Here is a 19,801-nt window from a genome sequence, read left to right as displayed (position 1 = left end):
GTATTCTTTGAACTGAAAAAAGGAAGCTACTGGCTCTGTGGTCACCTTGTTGGTATCAGCCAAAAGATGTTTCAAATGTCAGTCCAAAGACCTACCAGGAAAATTTTCCATAATAGGACCAAGGAATCTAGTATGTTCTTCCTTATAAAAATTACAAAAAAAAAAAGACAAGAGCCAGGGATTCAACATCCTTTGAATTTTGTTTCTGTCTTCCATGGTATTAGCTATGCCCCCCAACTTTGTATCATCTGCAAATTTGATAAGCGTGCTTTATACCTCCTCATCCAAGTTGTTAATAAAAATGTTAAAGAGCACTGGGCCCAGGACCAAGCCCTGTGGTACCCCACTCGTTACTTCCGCCCAGTTTGAGAAGGAACCATTGATAAGCACTCTTTGAGTACGATTCTGGAGCCAACTGTGGATCCATCTGATAGTTGTTTCATCCAGCCCACATTTAGCTAGCTTGTTAATCAGAATATCATGGGGCACTTTGTCAAAAGCTTTGCTGAAGTCGAGATATATTATCCACAGCATTCCCACAGTCTACAAGGGAGGTTACCCGATCAAAAAATGAGATGAGATTAGTTTGGCAGGATTTGTTCTTCATAAATCCATGTTGGCTCCTAGTAATCACTGCATTGCTTTCAAAGTGCTTACAGATTGACTGCTTTATAATCTGCTCCAGAATTTTTCCAAGGATTGATGTTAGGCTGACTGGTCTGTAGTTCCCTGGTTCCTCCTTCTTGCCCTTTTTGAAGATAGGGACAACATTAGCTCTCCTCCAGTCATCCGGCACTTCACCAGTCCTCCATGATTTCTCAAAGATAATAGACAGCGGTTCTGAGAGTTCTTCAGCCAGTTCCGTCAATACTCTAGGATGCAGTTTATCGGGCCCTGGAGATTTGAACTCGTTCAAAGTGATTAGGTATTCCTTGACCGTTTGTCTATCAATCTCAAGCTCCAATCCTGCCCCTTCTCCTTCATGTTTCCTGGGAGGGTCATAGACCCTTTTTTGGGAGAAGACTGAGCCAAAGTAGGAATTGAGCAATTCTGCTTTTTCTTTGTCATCTGCTATCATTTTGCCATCCTCATTGAGTAGCTGTGCCACCATTTCTTTTCTCTGTCTTTTACTATGGACGTACCTAAAGAAAGCTTTTTCGTTGCTTTTAGCATCCCTCGCTAACCTCAGCTCATTCTCAGCTTTAGCCTTCCTGACACCATCCCTGCAATTCCGTGATACCTGCCTGTACTCTTCCTTTGTGGCCTGGCCTTCTTTCCACTTCCTGTATGTGTCCTTTGTTGTTTTCAGGTTATCTCTAAGCTTTATGTGAAGCCACATTGGCTTCTTTTGTTGTTTCCCCCCTTTTTTCCTTGTTGGAATTGCTTGCCATTGCACTTTTAGAATTTCCTTTTTTAGAAACTCCCACCCATCTTGGACTCCTTTTCTCATGAGGGTGGCTTGCCATGGAACCATGCTTACAATTGTTCTGAGTTTATTAAAATCAGCTTTCCTGAAGTCCAGGGTGTGAGTATGGCCACTCTCAGCTTTCGCTTCTGTTAAAATCAAGTATGGTGCAGTCATTTTCCCCTAGAGTTCCCGTAACTGTCACTTCATCCACCAAATCATCTCTATTGGTTAGAATCATGTCCAAGATAGTTGATCCTCTGGTTGCTTCCTCCACTTTCTGTAGGAGGAAGTTATCTCCAACATAAGTCAGAAATTTCTTGGAGGGGACGTGTTTGGCAGAATTTGTCTCCCAACAGATATCGGGATAATTGAAACCCCACATTACTACTACATCATGCCTCCTCGAAACATTGGCAATTTGCTTTTCAAAAGTTACATTCTCATCTTCTCCTTGACTGGGTGGTCAGTAGTAGACTCCAAGCACCACATTCCTTTTATTACTTGCCCCATTAATTGCATCCAGAGGCCACAGGAGGCCTACCTCCATGTTCCAATATTCCCAGCTCATTTCTCAGATTCACTTGTGCAAACAAACATTTTCAGTACAAGACAATGCCATTTGGCTTGCCTCAGCACCTTGAGTGTTCACTAAACTCATGATCAGCTTGGTGCCACACCTCAGGCAACAGAAAAGTCACATTTATCCATATTTAGATTACCTTGATCACCCCTTCAAGCACAAGGAGATCTTCAGCAAATGCTGCAATGTCTGAGGAGTCACAGGTTCCTAATCAATGTCAAGAAGAGCCACCTGGCTTCCTCCCATCAGCTGATCCACCTGGGGCCCCTAATAAACACCTCCACAGGGTCCATCACCCTGGTCCCAGACAGACTAACCAAGATTCAATCCATAGTCCAGACCCCTATAGTCCACAGTTTAGCCGATCGGCTCTATGTATGAACTCCTATTTTCCTACATAGATTTAATCCCATGGGCCAAAGCTCACACCAAACATCTACAGGGGCTCCTGCTACCTCCCTAGGCAGCCATACCAGCCAAATTCTACAATCCTATACCTCTGCCCACAGCTCTTAGGCAGTCCCTCAAGTGATGGCTTCTACAGATATTTCCTCAAAGGAGTTCCAATCAAATGCCCCCAGTGAATCATAGTTATGACAGATGCCAAGTTTCAGGGCTGAGGGTCCCACTGTCTGCACCATACAGTCCAAGGAACATGGGGCACAGGAAAGAAAGGACACTATATAAATTAGCTTGATCTCAGGGCAGTAGCCCTAGCTTCAAACCCTTCAGGAACATTCTCCTTCATAGGCATGTCTTGGTCGAAACCAACAATGTCTTGGCCATCACATTTGAAGAAACAGGGAGCTCCAGATTGTGTTCTCTTCAGCTGAAGGTGCACGGCATCATGGAATGGGGAAACAAAATTTTCCCTAGCTGACAGTTCAACATATGAAGGGGAAGATAACAGTGGACTTTCTCAGCAGACATGTGATCCTCCCAGGGGCATGGGCCCTCAGCAGCATTCAGACACATCCAGTTCCAACTAGGCAACCCAGTCCTTGTCATCTTTACATCTCATCTCAACCGCAAGACTTTCTTCCAGGTACCAATCCCCAAGAGTGGAGGGAAGATGTGCACTCAACACCTTGTGGCTCAGGGGCCTCCTCTTCACCTTCCGTCCAACTTATTGCATGAGTACTGCAAACGGTCAGGCTAGAACAGGCAGAGTTCATACTGGTGGCTCCTCAGTGGCCCAGGATCTCAGGGTTCTCTGACATTCTAGACCTAGCAGTGTCTCTACCAGTAATGCTTCCTCTGTTCACAGAACTTCTCATGCAAGGACCCATGAGGCATCCAGATCCACGGTGGCTCAACCTAGCTGCCTGGAGATTGAGCAGCAGACTCTCAGCAAGGCAGGACTTGCGCCAGCAGTCATAGACACTATGTTAGCATCCAGATGGATGACCACATGTAACATGAGGCAACTGAAAGTGTTTGCCAGGTGTAAGAGAGAGAAAAAAGTGGACTTTAAGAAACCTGGCACTTCAGACATTTTACATTTTCTACAGAATGGCTTGGATCAAGGACTTAAACCCAATACCTGGAAGTGCCAACTCGTAGCTCTTTCTTCAGTCTGTTCCAGGACAGGCCATGCTGTCCAACCATCCTTATATTAAGTGCTTTTTAAAGGAGCACCACTACTTTCTCCATCTGCTATTCACAAGTTTCCTTCATGGAACCTTCACAGAATGCTCAGCGCCTTACTACAGCACCATATCAACCTCTGGCCTCAGTTTTCCTGAGACTCCTGACTCTCAAGGTAACTTTCCTGAGGGCTATCACCTCAGCCAAGAGGGTGGTGGAACTCAGCACCTTGCCAGTTCAGGGCGACTTCTGCATTTTTCATACAGACAAAGTGATACTCAGAACTAATGCTTCTTACATTCCTGAAGCTATTTCACCTTTCATAGGTCTGAGGAACTGATCCTACCTTCCTTATGCCCTAACCCCTCACATCCCTCAGAAAGGTTGTGGTACAAATTGGATGTGAGGCAGGCACTGAGAATTTATGTTAAGTGCACCAATGTATTTAGACTCACCACTAGCCTGCTTGTTTCCATTCATGTTTCCTCTAGGGATAAGAAAGCCCAACCAGCAACAATTGCCAAATGGATTAAGGCCTGTTTCAGCCTATCCTTTGATTCCCAGCACCATCGGACTCACTCCATATCTCAGCTCACTCCACTGGGGAGGCAGTGACCTCAGTGGCATTAGCAACTAACACTAGCAGTGCCGAAACCTGCAGAGGGGCCACCTGGACATTGCCATATATTTTTACTAGACACTACAAAGTGAACACATACTCATCAGCTAAAGCGGCCTTTGAGCAATGTGTTCTCCAGTCAGTGTTATCTTCACAGTGAGCAGAACTGCAAATTCCTACCCAATGGACTTAGGCTCTGGTAGGTCCCAGAGTGGCTATGTGGGTGAGCCTGCTAGGAAAATGGAATGTTGGTCATTTACTGTGAAAGGGCCTTTCTCCCTGGATGATAGTCCATCAAGTGGTTAATGGGCTCAACCTAGCGTCCATAGACAACAAGGATGATCAGGGGACTGGAAAGAAAGCCCTATGAGGAGAGACTGAAAGAACCGGGCATGTTTAGCCTTCAGAAGAGAAGACTGAGGGGAGATATGATAGCACTCTTCAAGTACATGAAAGGTTGTCACATAGAGGAGGGCCAGATCTCTTCTCGATCATCCCAGAGTGCAGGACACAGAATAATGGGCTCAAGTTGCAGGAAGCCAGATTTCGACTGAACATCAGGAAAAACTTCCTAACTGTTACAGCCATACGACAATGGAATCAATTACCTAGAGAGGTAGTGGGCTCTCTGACACTGGAGGCATTCAAGAGGCAGCTGGACAGCCATCTGTCAGGAATGCTTTGATTTGGATTCCTGCATTGAGCAGGGGGTTGGACTCGATGGCCTTATAGGCCCCTTCCAACTCTACTATTCTATGATTCTATAAGAAAATCTTCCAATTGTAACGCCTCCATGATAGACTTTAACATTTCCATACAGGACCATAAAGCATATCTTGCTGAGACCTGAGGTTATAGGCAGCTTGAGAGGCCTCCCCTTTCTTGGTGACAAGAAATAGGTGGGAGTACACCCGAATCCCTCCTCCCCCACTGGGATTGACTCTATCACTCCCAATAGGAGGTGTTCTATCTTTTGTGACATGTTGTGAGCCTTGACCCGGTCTTTGAAGACTTGTGTGTGGTCAAAATAAGTGAGTGAAGGATAGGATATATCTGAAGTCTGGTGCCAAACCCGGGCAAGGTCCTGCAGCTTGCCCCTGATCTCTGGGGCCTGGCATCAGAACTTGTTCCCCTGATGGGACTTTTTGGCTGGGATCAGGCTTGGGGTTGCTGAAGGCTGGGTTTCTGGTGAAACATGAACTGGTTCAGGCTGGTCTCTGTCCACAAAAGCCCCTGTAACAAAAACCTCCTCTTCGGGAGTGAAAGGAATAAGAAGGCATTTTATCAGGACGCTTTTCATTTTGGAGGGTGAGGAGGGTGAAGGTATAGCTTGCCTTTTGTCTTAGCTAGGATTTTATTTAAATTTTCTTCCCCAAACAAACTGAAAGGAGCCACAGCCAGATTATTTCTCAAATTTCAACTATTCAATAAGTTAACCAGGGGGCTCTCATAGCAACTACCTTAGTGGCCATATTTCTGGCTGTGAAAAATCAATGCATCTAGAGAAGCATCTGACATAAACTCATCAATTTACACAATAAGGTGATAATTTGGTAGCATCCACGTCCGGATCAGTCATTCCCTGGGAGACCCACAAAGAGAAGGAGGCAGCAGCGTCACACCTTAAGTTAGTGCATTGGCATACACTGTGTGTTGTGTACAGAGCTTGGAAAAGTTACTTTTTTGAACTACTACTCCCATCAGCCTCAGCCAGCATGACCACTGGCTTGGGCTAATGGGAGTTGTTGTTCAAAAAAGTAACGTTTCCAAGCTCTGGTTTTGTATTGGTGAAGGGCAGGCGTCCCCTTCCATTATAGTTAACCTTTTGAATGACTCAGGTAATGGGATGGACTTAGAAAACATTACCAAATGAGAAAGGACTGCTGCCCCTTTAAAGGGGGGGTCTTCTGTGATCTGTTCTGAATATTTTAGTCCTAAGGCAGAACAGACTTTGTGAAAAAGGGGCCCATAAACTTGTTCTTTAAAAAGACATGGCTCAGGAGTGGGGGAGGGGGCACCCTCTTAGTCAGACATGGAACTCCGCTGTCCCTCTTCCTTCCCAAGCATCACACTAGTGGTGGGCTTGGAGAGTATGGTAGTCTCTGTGGGATTAACAGCTGGAACAGTAAGGTCACCTACTGGAATGTTTACTGTTTGTACCCCCCACACACTGGTGGATTCTGTGGTGTCCCTCCCTCCTAGGTAGAGGCGAGTCCCTAGGACAGCCTTTCCCAACTAGTGTGCCTCCAGATGTTGTTGGACCACAACTCCCATCTTTCCTGACTATTGGCAATGCTGGCTGAGGCTGATGAGAGTTGTGGTCCAACAACATCTGGAGGCACACTGGTTGGGAAAGGTTGCCCTAGGGGATAACTCCAAAGAGTTTTCCTGCTTTTGGCTTTTTAGCTTTTGTCTTATGAGACTTCTTGATTTTACTCCTGTGGCAGGGGGCAGGCGGAACATAAGAAGAGCCTGCTGGATCAGGTCAGTGGCCCATCTAGTCCAGCTTCCTGTTTTCACAGTGACCAGCCAGATGCCCATGGGAAGCCCACAAGCAGGACCTGAATGAAGGAGCACCCTCCCTTCCTACGGCTTCCCAGAGAAGAGGAAGAGGAACCTGCTGGAGTGGGGGACCATTTCCTCTGCTTTCAGGACTTATGCCTCTACTTACCCATCTGCCTCCTTTCCAAGTGCTTCTTTAACAGCCTTGACAAAGCTTAGACAAGGGAGGCCTGTGGTTTTCAGTTCTGAGTCCTGAATCCGCAACCACATGAGTGGAAGGAATTGGCCTAAAAAACTCCAAAGGCTCAAAATAGTGCAGCTCTCCCAAAGGAGCATATGGTCTGCTGAGGGCCTCTGGTAGTCATCAATGGTAATGCCTTCCAACTCCTATATTGAGAAAGAACTCTCACTCATGCTGGGAGGCAGCGTAGGGGGGGGGGAATGGTTCATACAGAAGCATTCCCTATCCCCTTGGCTCTGGGAGAGTCTCCCTTGGGGATCGCTGAAGAGTCCTCAGTGCCACTGAAGGAGCCACCTGCTGTGATCAGGTTGACTCTGCAGCAGAGTCCCTGATTGGGTGCTCAGCGTATCTCATGAGAAAGGTTGCTGATTTAGCCGTAACTTTTGCCACTTTCTCCAAGATTCTTTGGCTCCTCTTGTGAGGAGCTGCTTCTTTTTCCCACCAGGCCCATAGACAAGAGAAGGGGGAAGACAGTCGGAAAAGAAAAAAAGCTGAAAGTGAATTTTTTTCTTTTATGTAGTGAAAAGAGAAGGAGAAATGCTGAAGTTAAAGTAAAAAAGCTGAGGGAAATTATAGCAAGCAACAAAAGAGGGAGAAGGAACAAAGGTGTCTGCATGGGCTGGCAGGAAATCAAAACACAGGAGATGCTGAGAGGGAACGGAGGAAGAGCATTCAAATTAACAATAGCAATTTCCTGCCTGGGCTGCTAGAGGTTGATAACCCAGAGTGGCTATTTGGGTGAGTCTGCTAGGAAAATAGTATGATCTCATAAGACATATCATGTCCCTGGTGGGAGAACAACCACTACATTCTATGAGTGGCTAATAAGATGCTACTCTTACACTAGCATGTCTTTTGCAGGCACTCTATGTGAAGCAAATGAGACAGACAAGTCTGGTCTGTTTATCACTGTTTGGACCCTTAGAAGTGCATTTCATGAGCATGCTTCAGGCATTCAAAAGAACGTGTGGGCTTATAGTAGGTAGGTGGCACACAGACAACAAGCCCTGCTCCCAATATCCCCATGTCTGATAGTGCCTCTCCTGACCTTCATATATGTACCATGAAGGTGTGAAAGGGGATTCTATCCATGTTCAGCTGAACACACAGAATCCTCCCTGTGACCAGGAGCCTTCATCAATTAGGGTTCCAAATTCAAGGGAAAATTAAGAACATAAGAAGAGCCTGCTGGATCAGGCCAGTGGCCCATCTAGTCCAGCATCCTGTTCTCACAGTGGCCAACCAGGTGCCTGGGGGAAGCCCGCAAGCAGGACCCGAGTACAAGAACACTCTTCCCTCCTGAGGCTTCCGGCAACTGGTTTTCAGAAGCATACTGCCTCTGACTAGGGTGGCAGAGCACAGCCATCATGGCCAGTAGCCATTGATAGCCCTGTCCTCCGTGAATTTGTCTAATCTTCTTTTAAAGCCATCCAAGCTGGTGGCCATTACTGCATCTTGTGGGAGCAAATTCCATAGTTTAACTATGCGCTGAGTAAAGAAGTACTTCCTTTTGTCAGTAAAGAAGTACTTCCTTTTGTCTAATCGTGTTTGATTGAATGTGGTTAGGATCACCCAGCAGACCTTTGTGCTCAATGTACAAAGGTCAAGGGAGGAGGGGTGGGGATGGTGCACACAGGGATGTTGGGGCAGGGCCAGCACATGCACCTGCCACACAGTTTTGAGTTGTCACACATTATTGTTGTGTGCCACCCCAATCTCCGAGTGGTGAGAGATCACCAGGGGTCCCTGCGCTTACCCGGGTTTGGTTTCCTTGGAAAGAAGGTCAGCAGAGACTGTGGTCTTGTTATGAAATATGGTTTATTTATTTACACACATTCCAACCTGGGCTTAAGATGGAGGGGTTTCTTATATACCCAGTCAATCACTGAGCTCTGCAGGTGAGGGCCTCCTGCAGATGTCATCTTATCAGGAGGTCCATTCCGCACAACATGGGAAATAGACCTTTAGTGTGGCGGCACCTACCCTGTGGAACTCCCTACCCTTAAATAATAGACAGGCACCATCTCTGTTATCTTTTCGGCGCCTATTGAAGACCTTCCTCTTTCAACAAGCCTTTTAAGTTGAGACCTTATTCCAGTCTGCCTCTGTGTTGGAATTGCTTTTTAATGTTTTTAAACTTTTTTAAAAAAACAAACAATATTTTTTAGCCTTTTTTTAAAGGTGTCTTGAAAGCTTTTTTAAAACATTTTTAAAGATGTTTTGTTTTAATGTATTTTAAAGTCTGTTTTTATGATGTTTTAAAGTGTTTTTGGTGCTTTTGTTTGCCGCCCTGGGCTCCTGCTGGGAGGAAGGGTGGGATATAAATCAAATAATAAATAAATAAATAAAGCATCAGCAGTCCAATAGTTCTTGCATTTTTCATCAGGCTTACAGGAGACATCCTAAAGCCATGGTGCAGAGAGCCAGCCTCTCTGCCTGCCTCCAGTTGCCAGCCTTTCCTCAGACTCAACTAAAAACACAAGCCTCTCCTTGGCCTCAGGAAGGGGGAGGGCTCTCCTGAAGAGTTGCAATAACAACAGGATCTCCCTGGCCCATTCACCAGTTAATGGGCACTTGATAGATCCATTAACCCGCCTGGCTACTCTATTAGATTAACAAAAGAGACTCAACTGACCAGGAGCAGGTTTCTCTGCTGCAGAGCCCACCTCCAGGTACAGGGTTCCAAATCAGAGGCTGGAAGGAGACTCATAGAAATTATCCATCTCATCCCCAAACCCATAACATTATTTTTAATGTCTGAAGCTTTGGTCACTGTCCTTTCTCTGTCCCTTTCCTTTTGGGATCTGCAGATATATGGATGGAAAGGGGATTAGGGGAGTAGAATCTTTCCCGGTGTTTGATTTTGCCAGTGTATTTCATGATCAAAATGAGGAATAGCATTGTCATTTGTTTTGTGGAGGATGTTGGTTGTATTCATGTTGGTATTCATGCTTTTGGGCTAATTATGTTTCCATTTTTTGTCACAATTCTGCTCTATCACAACTACTCTTTTAGATTATGCTAATATGGAGAGGATTGCTCATAATGATAATATTCACTTGTCACGTCCTCTCTGTTTTGTCCCCATCCATGCTGGATTGATGCAAAACTTTGCATGGCATGATTGCACCATCCTAAATCACAGAACATACTAATATATGTGTGTGAAATGTTAATTAATTAATTGCTTCCCATAAAACATCCCAAAGCAATATAACAATAAAAATATCAACAATAAAAACATGCTTGGACAGGGAAGATTTTCTAACAGGTACTTTTCAATAGGTACTGAAAAGATAATAAAGACAGAACCTATCTGATATGAAACAGAAAGGAGTTCTAAAGAATAAATACTGCCACACTGAAGGCCCAATTCCTGCAGTGTATGGAAAAGACCTCCTGATAGATGTTACCTGCACTGCAGAATACATTCTCCTGCAGAGCATAGTGACTGATTGAGTATATAAGGGCTAGGACAATCTTTTTAGATATCATGGTCCCAATCTATATAGGGATTTTGTATGCCAGCACTTTGAACTTAGCTTGATAGCTAATTGGCAGTCAGTGAAACAGCATGACTTGCAATATTCCACTGCTGCAATGTCTCTTGCACCTGAACATAACCTCTATATATCTTGCAAATGTCAGCTGATCAGACCGCAGTGCTATCTTGTTTACTATGTATTTTATTTACTGCATAGGTCCCAGTTATTTTGTATATAACTTACCTTGTGGGCCTATTACTCCACATGGACCTGGCGATCCTGGTAAGCCTATAAGACAATCACCCATTTCTCCTGGAATGCCCTTTTCTCCTGGAACTCCAGGGAACCCAGGTTCTCCTAAAAGAAAGCATAGATCATATTAAATTCACTTAATATGTTTAGATTTGTTTGTTTGTTTTACATCTGGACTTCACACCTCTGTTCTTTCCCACCCTCTCCTCCCCCCACTCCAGAACATACACCACAGCTGAGCACTCTGTTCACACATTTACATAACTGAGGTGTGAAATGTGAATGTAAAACCTACTGCTGGGAGCACTCTACAGACCAGGCCCATTTAGAAACAAATGCCTTAGCTTGGAGGAAACATATTTTAACAGGCACTGTGCCCCTTCTCCCACACTCCCTTCTTCACTCAGGACAGAGACATAAAAGTATTTGCCTTGGTCTTGATCTAAAGCGGTCTGTTTAACTGGCTTGCATGCCAGATTCCTGGGCCAGACCCAATTTTTTTAGGTTTGGCGTGACCTTGGGTTTAAATATTTAGGTTTCCAGGCCAGCATTCAATGTCCAGATGAGCCACTGCTGCTGCTGTGGGTTGATCCCTGGCCAGGAAGAGTAAGGCAGGAGTACCACACTAGTCCAACCTGTTCCTATTCCCTTCCCAGTTTGTTTTGCCATGTTATTCTGCCTTCTCACCACACTTTCCTTATACTCAGTAGAATCACATCCTCTCTCAAAGAAACACTGACCATATGTTCTGCCTATTTGGTCATGCCTCCTCTGGCGGCATTAAGCAGCAAGGAAGGGTATGAGTGCACAGATGGTCGCCTCACTCCTCCAAGGATAGTGCCCATATCCTTAGGTTGCACAAACTGAATGATGTGCAGATGTGATGGAATTCAGGGATATAAGTTTCCTTAATGAATGAGACCTCCTCTGAGTTAGAAATTTTGATATGCCCTGGAAACATGCAATATGCAACCATTTTGCCTAAAATGTGATGGATAAATAACACAGCCTTGATATGTTCTTATTTCATGAAATCCAGGTTGGAAAGCTCTACCTCTTGGTCCATCAGCACCATCATGACCTTGGCGACCTGGAAGTCCCGGAAGACCTGGGAGTCCTCTTTCACCCTTCTCACCTGGCATGCCCTCTCCTCCTGGTGGACCTAGCCTACCTTGTTGTCCAGAAATAACTGGGCCTGGTTCACCCTAAAATACAAAGAAAAACTTTAATAAATGTCATTTCTGAAATCCTGAGGGAAAAACTGAATTTTTATTTCTTAAATTAGTAAATCCTTAAATCCTTTTATACTTTTTCTATTCAGTTACTAAAATTGGGGTTTGAGGATTTTACTTATCTATTAAGAATTATGCCTTAAACCCTTTTCTTATTCTTGGGACTTTATGGATATATTTTTGTACATGTGCCCTATAGATAATTATAGGGTTCATTATGTATACTATTATTTTCATTAATTTTATAATTTGTTATATGTTAGTGGTATTATTTTTTATTGAATGTAGTTGTTCTTATACTGATTGTACTTTGCCATTATTGACACCTACAGAGTACCTGAGCAATATTTCCTGTTGAGATGTAATTGGGAATTATGTGGTATTCAACAAAATGATTTATTTTACCTATTGAAACATGTCTTTTTTAATGCTCACTCCCCCAAAGAGCTTGAAAACGTTGGCTGGAATTTTGAGCACATATGTTGTTGTTGTTATGTGCCTTCAAGCTGATTATGACTTATGGCAACCCTATGAATCAGTGACCTCCAATAGCATCTGTCATGAACCACCCTGTTCAGATCTTTTAAGTTCAGGTCTGTGGCTTCCTTTAGGGAATCAATCCATCTCTTGTTTGGTCTTCCTCTTTTCCTACTCTCTTCTGTTTTCCCCAGCATTATTGTCTTTTCTAGTGAATCATGACTTCTCATTATGTGTCCAAAGTATGATAACCTCATTTTCATCATTTTAGCTTCCACTGATAGTTCTGGCTTAATTTGTTCCAACACCCAATTATTTGTCTTTTTCGCAGTCCATGGTATGCACAAAGCTCTCATCCAATACCACATTTCAAATGAGTTGATTTTTCTCTTATCCACTTTTTTCACTGTCTAACTTTCACATCCATAGATAAAGATCAGGAATATCACAGTCTGAATGATCCTGACTTTGGTGTTCAGTGATACATCTTTACATTTGAGCACCTTTTCTAGTTCTCTCAAAGCTGCCCTCCCCAGTCCTAGCCTTCTTCTGATTTCTTGACTATTGTCTCCATTTTGGTTAATGAGTGTGCCAAGGTATTGATAATCCTTGACAAGTTCAATGAACAATCCTCATTTGTAATTGTGGTTGGTTGACTGAAAATAAAGATTGACTTGACAAGTTCAATGTCCTCATTGTCAACTTTAAAGATACATAAATCTTCTGTTGTCATTATTTTAGTCTTCTTGACGTTCAGCTGTAGTCCTGCTTTTGTGCTTTCCTCTTGAACTTTCAACAGCTTGTGTTTCAAATCATTACTGGTTTCTGCTAGTAGTATGGTATTATGTGCATATCTTAAATTATTGATATTTTTCCCTCCAGTTTTCCTTCATCTTGGTCCAATCCACTTTCCGTATGATATGTTCTACATATAGATTAAACAAATAGGGCGATAAAATACACCCCTGTCTCACACCCTTTCCAATTGGGAACCAACTGGTTTCGCCATAGTCTGTCCTTACAGTAGCCTCTTCTCCAGAATATAGGTTGCACATCAGGACAATAGATACTGTGACACCCCCATTTCTTTTAAAGCATTCCATAGTTTTTAATGATCTACACAATCAAAGGCTTTGCTGTAATCTATAAAGCAGAGGGTGATTTCCTTCTGAAATTCCTTGGTCCATTCCATTATCCAATGTATGTTTGCGATATGATCTCTAGTGCCTCTTCCCTTTCTGAATCCAGCTTGGACATCTGGCATTTCTCGTTCCATATATGATAGCAGCCTTTGATGTAGAATCTTGAGCATTGCTTTACTTGCATGGGATATTAAGGCAATAGTTTGATAATTACTGCATTCCCTGGGACCCCCTTTCTTTGGAAATGGGATGTATATGGAACACTTCCAGTGTGTGGGACATTGTTTGGTTTTCCATATTTGTTGACAAATGTTTGTCAAATTTGGACAGATTCAGTCTCAGTAGCTTGTAGCAACTCTATTGGTATGCCATCTGTTCCTGGTGATTTGTTTCTTCCAAGTATTTTAAGAGCAGCTTTCACCTCACATTCTAAAATTTCTGGTTCTTCATCATAAGGTTCCTCCATGAATGAATCTGTAATCCTTGCATCTCTTTTACAGAGTTCTTCAGTGTATTGCTTCCATCTTCCTTTTATTTCATTTTGGTCAGTCAGTGTGTTCCCCTGTTGATTATTCAACATCACTACCCTTAGTTTAAATTTCACTTTTATTTCTGTAATCTTTTGGAATAGGACTCTTGTTCTACGCTTTTTGTTGTCCTTCTATACAATAACTATTGTAATAATTATTTTTGTTCCTAGAGGTATTGTCTTTTTGCATTCTTCCCTGATAATGTCTCTGACTTCATTCCATAGTTCTTCTGGTTCTCTGTCAACTAAGTTTGAAGCCTCAAAACTGTTCCTTATTTGATCTTTATATTCTTCTGGGATGTTATTTAAATTGTATTTGGGCATTATGATTGCTTTGTTGGTCTTCTTTAACTTTACTCTGATTTTTTATGACCAGTTCATGATCTGTACTGCAGTCTGCTCCTGGTCTTGTGTTTGCAGAAAGTATGGAACTTCTTCATCTTCTGCTACCAATTATATAGTCAATTTGATTCCTGTATTGACCATTTGGTAATGCCCATGTATACAGTTGTCTTTTCGGTTGCTCGAAAAATGTGTTTGCAAGAAACAGATTATTGGCTTCACAGAATTCAGTAAGTCTCCTTCTTCATTTCTGTCTCCTAATTCCATTTCCCCACAATTCCTAGTTCTTCTTTGTTCTCTACTTTTGCATTCCAGTCCCCCATGATTATTAGAACTTGTTTTGGTGTGTGAGCAATTTCTCCCTTTACTTCTGCGTAAAATCTGTCCAGTTCCTCTTCTTCTGCATTTGCCGTTGGAGCATAGACTTGGATGATGGCTATGTTAATAGGTTTCCTGTTAAATCTCATTGATATGTCTCTCACACCTTATGTTATAGCTCCCAATTGCTTTTGCTACATCACTTCTCACTATTAAAGCAACCCCGTTTCTTCTTAATTTCTCATTTCCTGAATAAAATATTTTGTAGTTGCCTGATTGAAAATGTCCCATTCCCGTCCATTTTAATTCACTCATACCAAGTATTGTAATGTTGATACTTTCCATTTCTTGTTTGACAATTTCTAACTTTCCCTGGTTCATGCTTCTCACATTCCATGTTCCTATTGTGTGTGTCATATAACTCCTGACTCTCCTTTTGCATCTGTGCGCATCAGCCTCTGGGCTTCCTTTCTGCTTTGACCCAGCTGCATCATTAGTCACAGTGCTACTTGTACTTGTCCTTTGTTCTTCCCAAGTAGCTTGGTGAGTGCCTTCTGACCTGGGGGGTCTCATCTTCCAGCACTATCTCATGTTGCATTTTGGATACACTGTTCATAGGGTTTTCGTGGTAAGAGGTATTCAGAGGTGGTTCATCACTTTTGCCTTCCTCTGAGTTTGGATGCATCTTAGTCTGGTGTCTCAGCTTTGACCATTCCACCTTGGGTGCCCGTGCTAGGAATCTAGCCTTTTGGTCTAGACTCCTGACGGCATTGCTCTCAGCTTCTTCGACACTCTCAAACCCCCTCACCATGTTAAGGTGTGCATCGTAGAGGGGTTGAGCACATATACTTGAGCGTAAGTCTCACTGAAATAAATGGAACCTACATACTGCAAGTCAACATGAATTGGATTGTAATGTTTTTCTGCTTGCATTTTGCTGTATCATTATACACAAAATGGTTATTTCATTATCTTACTCACACACACACACACACACACACTTTCAACAGCTTACATCAATTTTAGAGGAGTGGGTGTGGGCACCTGGAGATAATTATGCAAATTAATTGTTTACTAACATTTAGAATCTAATCTCATAACTGCAGGAGCAGGAAGCAGAATGTTTGGAGGAAAAGCATAAAATGGTTTCCAGGACAGAGACAGACAGAAGCATAATGAAGTGGTTTGACACAGACACAAACTAAATAGGTATGGTTCTTCCTGTTCTGGGATCATTAAAGATCTCACTAATTAGTAGACCCACCAAACTCAGTGGAATTGTTATTTGAACCAACCTTTTTTCCTGGGATTCCAGGTTTTCCAGGCAAGCCTGGTTCCCCTGATTTTCCTGGACAACCTGGTAGTCCTTTAGATCCTTTATCTCCTACAAAGAAAAACACCCTATGTTAAGCGATACAAGACAGGCCCTTGCTGACTTGTGCCAAGTGAATATGTAGTTTCTGACATTTTTCTTGCTAATTAAGTTAGGAATCTATAAATATTTTGCAAAAGATATTTTCAGTTGTTAATATATGATTTGATATTGTTAGCTGCCTTGAGCTTTTTGAGAAAAAGTGGGATACAAATGTTCTGAATAAATGAATAAATAGCTATACTATGCAAATTTCAACATGAATTCAATTTTAAAAAGCACAGTTTCTATTGTGATAGAGGGGAAATACTTGTTTTACCTTTTTCTGACACTGTTTTTATAAGAAAGTAATGGAACATGCTATCATGGAATCAGAAGTATGCCGAAATGAATGAAATTTATACGGAACTGTACTTTTAAAGTCAAATTGTCAGCAGTCCTCCATTTTGAAAATGCATGATATGTTTTTACTTTTGTAGCTGAAATGCTGTCTATATATAGCCAATATGGTACTGTCCAGATATTGGACTATAACACCCATAATTCCTTATCACTGACCGTGTAGGGTGGGGCTGATGGGAGCTGAAGCCCAACAACATATGGAGGGCAACACATTAGCTATATATATAATTGTATCTTCATAACACAAATCTAATTGGGATTTTTGGTGTGAAGATCTCTAGGTGTTCATATATGATTTACTTATTACATTTATATACCACCCTTCCTCCAGTGAGCTTAAAGTGGTGTATATGGTTCTCCCCTCTCCATTTTATCATCACAACAACCCTGTGAGGTAGGTTAGGCTGAGAGACAATGACTGGCCCAAGGTCACCCAGTGAGCTTCATGGCTGAATGGGAATTCAGACCCTGGTCTCCCAGGTCCTAATCCAACAGTCTAACCATTACACCACAAGTGGCTTTACCTAATTTCTCAACTTGTTTTGTTATTCTGTTTTAGTATTCATTTCTCCCTTTAGGTAAAAGACCAATATGTTACCCTTGAGTCCAGGATAACCAGGAAATCCATTCTCTGATAAGCCTGGATCACCTTCTGGTCCTGGGGGGCCTGGATCACCACGTGGTCCTCTGGATCCAACACTACCTATAAATATATATATATATATATAATAGTAATTCTGGCAACAGTATCAGATTGCACTTCTCTCTCTCTCTAGAACAAAAACAAGGGGGTTGAAGGTTCCCTTCTTGCAAACTGGGGCTAGAGAAACTAACACTTTTTTTCCCTTCAGGAATCTCTCTCTCTCTTTGATTGGTTCTGGCAAGTTGAGTTACATTTTACACCAGAGTGGTAGCAAAACTCTATCCCTTACTAACAGTAGTTAACAGGGCAATCCTAACCATGCCTACTCAGAAATAAATCCCATTGAGTTCACTGGGGGGTTATTCACCCAGGTACGTGGGATTAGAATGCAGCTTTAACCATCAAAATAAATTCTCTGCATATGGGAATTACTCAGTCCTGACTGCTTGCCTGCAAATTAGAGCATCTTTCCTCCTTGCTGTCAGGATTTTGCTTGCTTCTGTTGCCTATTCTTTCAGTCTGTTCTGTAGGTTACTTCTTGGGTAGTGGCTTCTGCTTGGCTGACTTGGCCATGGCAGATTTCAGCCTTCTCCTTTTGTGAAATACTTTAGATGGTTAGTTTGGTAATAGTTCAGCTTGAAAATGTAGCTCTCACCTCGTCCTCCTTGTGGTCCGGGTCTACCATCTGGCCCTCGAAGTCCAGGAGGTCCAGGAATTGCATTTACTTTACCTGGCTCACCTTTAGGACCTTAAAAGTGTAAACAACAAAAACTAGAACATGCCAATGTTTGTTTATTTTTAAAGACAGCAAGAACAATGAAGCTGGGTATCTTGGGAGAAAAAAGCAGTGTGGTAACTCCAATACAGATGTACTGATCACAACTATCACAGTCTGTGTCTGTGTTAGAATTGCTTGTTAATATGCTTTTTTTAAAAAAATGTTTTTAACTCTTTTTAAAAGATGTTTTTAAAGCTTTTTAAAAATGTTTTTAACATTTTGTTTTAATGTATTTTACGGTCTGTTTTTATGATGTTTTAAAGTGTTTTTAGCGCTTCTGTTTGCTGCCCTGGGCTCCTGCTGGGAGGAAGGGCTGGATATAAATCAAATAAATAAATAAATAACTACACTGGAAGGAAACCCAACTAATTAGTTTAGTTCTTCAGGTCAGAAATCAGATACTAATCAGCTGCATCTATCTATGGAAAAGTAGGCTGATAGTAGCTAGCAATATCAAAACACTAATGCTTTCAGGAAATCTGAGGTGCTGGGAGGAGCTTGCTACATATTGGGATTTTTGAGATTAAGGATTTTGTAGGTGGTATGCAGCATATTTTGGAAGATGTATATATGTTGTGCATAGCACACATATAGGATAGTAGACTCATATAGGCATCAGAAAACATATATACCTTCTACCTGGCAAAAGTCACAGAGGGTGGGATTGTGATCAGTGGCAATATTGACTGAATTTTCCAGGTGGGTTGTTTGATTATTACCTGATTATAAATTTATTTTAATTGTAAGTTGCTTATAAGTTGCAAGAGTACCAAATTGCAAACTGGCTTGGCCGAGCTGGAAAAGAAAAAGGGAAGTGAAAACAGATGTTTCTTAAGAGGCACCAAGATCAATTGCCGAGATGAGTCAAGCTGGGATGAGTACCGCCTGATTGAATATCTAAGTGAAAGGGCAACCAATTGTCCGGCCTATGGTAAACTATTGAGACTTACACCAGTGAGCTAAGGGCAATGAAACAGGCTGGATGATGGCTAGAGCACAAGTGGTGAAAGACGTGTTGTGAGGCTGATCAGGCATGAGTAAAACATCATAACCGTGCCTAATGCATGGCGGTGAGGGAAGAAGGCCCACTTCTCTGTCACCATCATATCCTCAAATAACCGTCCAGTGGAGCTTTTCCATATCGTCAGTGGTCTGTTGACATCAACACCAGGAAATGGAGTTTTAGACTCTTCAGAGACCCACTGTGAATTGTTTGCAAAGCACTTTGAAGGTAAAGTTGCTCACCTTCGTAGCAATCTTGATGCCCCATCTACATCTAGTGTAGCCCCCAGTGAGGTGTCCAGTGCATTATCTGCTGTAACTTCTTGGGATCAGTTTCAGTTGATGCGGCTTGATGACGTGGACAAGGTGTTTGCGACAATGTGGCCAGCAATGTTTCCTCTCGACCTTTGCCTTTCTTGGCTTATTAAAGCTTGCTGAGGAGGTTTGACCGAGCGGATCCAGGTTGTGGTCAACACATCATTGCAGGAGGGAGTGGTTCCAACAACCCTGAAAGAGGTGGTGATCCAATTGCTACTGAAGAAGCCCATCCTGGACCCATTGATTTGTGTCAACAACCAACTGGTTGCAAATACCCCCTTTTTAGGGAAGGTGATAAAGAGGGTTGTGGTGCAGCAATTGCAAGTACCCTTGGATGAAGCAAATTATCTTGACCCATTCAGTCTTGACCCATTCAGGTTCAGGCATGGTTATGGGCAGAGCTTGGAAAAGTTACTTTTTTGAACTACAACTCCCATCAGCCCTAGGCAACATGGCCACTGGATTAGGCTGATGGGAGCTTTAGTTCAAAAAAGTAACTTTTCCAAGCTCTAGTTATGGGACTGACTTGGTCTTGGTCGCCCTGATGGATGACTATCAATAGAAGGACAGGG

The 19,801-nt window shown here is 42.6% G+C and overlaps 1 protein-coding gene across 5 annotated transcripts in view; it reads right to left on the bottom strand.

Annotated features, from left to right (window-relative positions):
* COL4A3 (collagen type IV alpha 3 chain) overlaps positions 1 to 19,801 on the bottom strand; it is a 152,989-nt gene that overhangs the window by 46,791 nt on the left and 86,397 nt on the right. For all 5 annotated transcript variants that reach the window (XM_061636830.1, XM_061636829.1, XM_061636833.1 and 2 more), the window contains 5 exons: positions 17,787 to 17,879; positions 17,087 to 17,191; positions 16,010 to 16,098; positions 11,729 to 11,879; positions 10,666 to 10,779 (listed from right to left, as the gene is read on the bottom strand). In XM_061636830.1, coding sequence (XP_061492814.1) covers positions 10,666 to 10,779; positions 11,729 to 11,879; positions 16,010 to 16,098; positions 17,087 to 17,191; positions 17,787 to 17,879 — 552 coding nt within the window. The remainder of the gene's footprint in view (positions 1 to 10,665; positions 10,780 to 11,728; positions 11,880 to 16,009; positions 16,099 to 17,086; positions 17,192 to 17,786; positions 17,880 to 19,801) is intronic.

This window comes from Rhineura floridana, chromosome 7 (genome assembly GCF_030035675.1).
Source record: "Rhineura floridana isolate rRhiFlo1 chromosome 7, rRhiFlo1.hap2, whole genome shotgun sequence".
Lineage (NCBI taxonomy): Eukaryota > Metazoa > Chordata > Lepidosauria > Squamata > Rhineuridae > Rhineura > Rhineura floridana.
The sequence above is the reverse complement of the archived record's forward strand: the minus strand, read 5'-3'. Positions and strand labels throughout refer to the sequence as shown.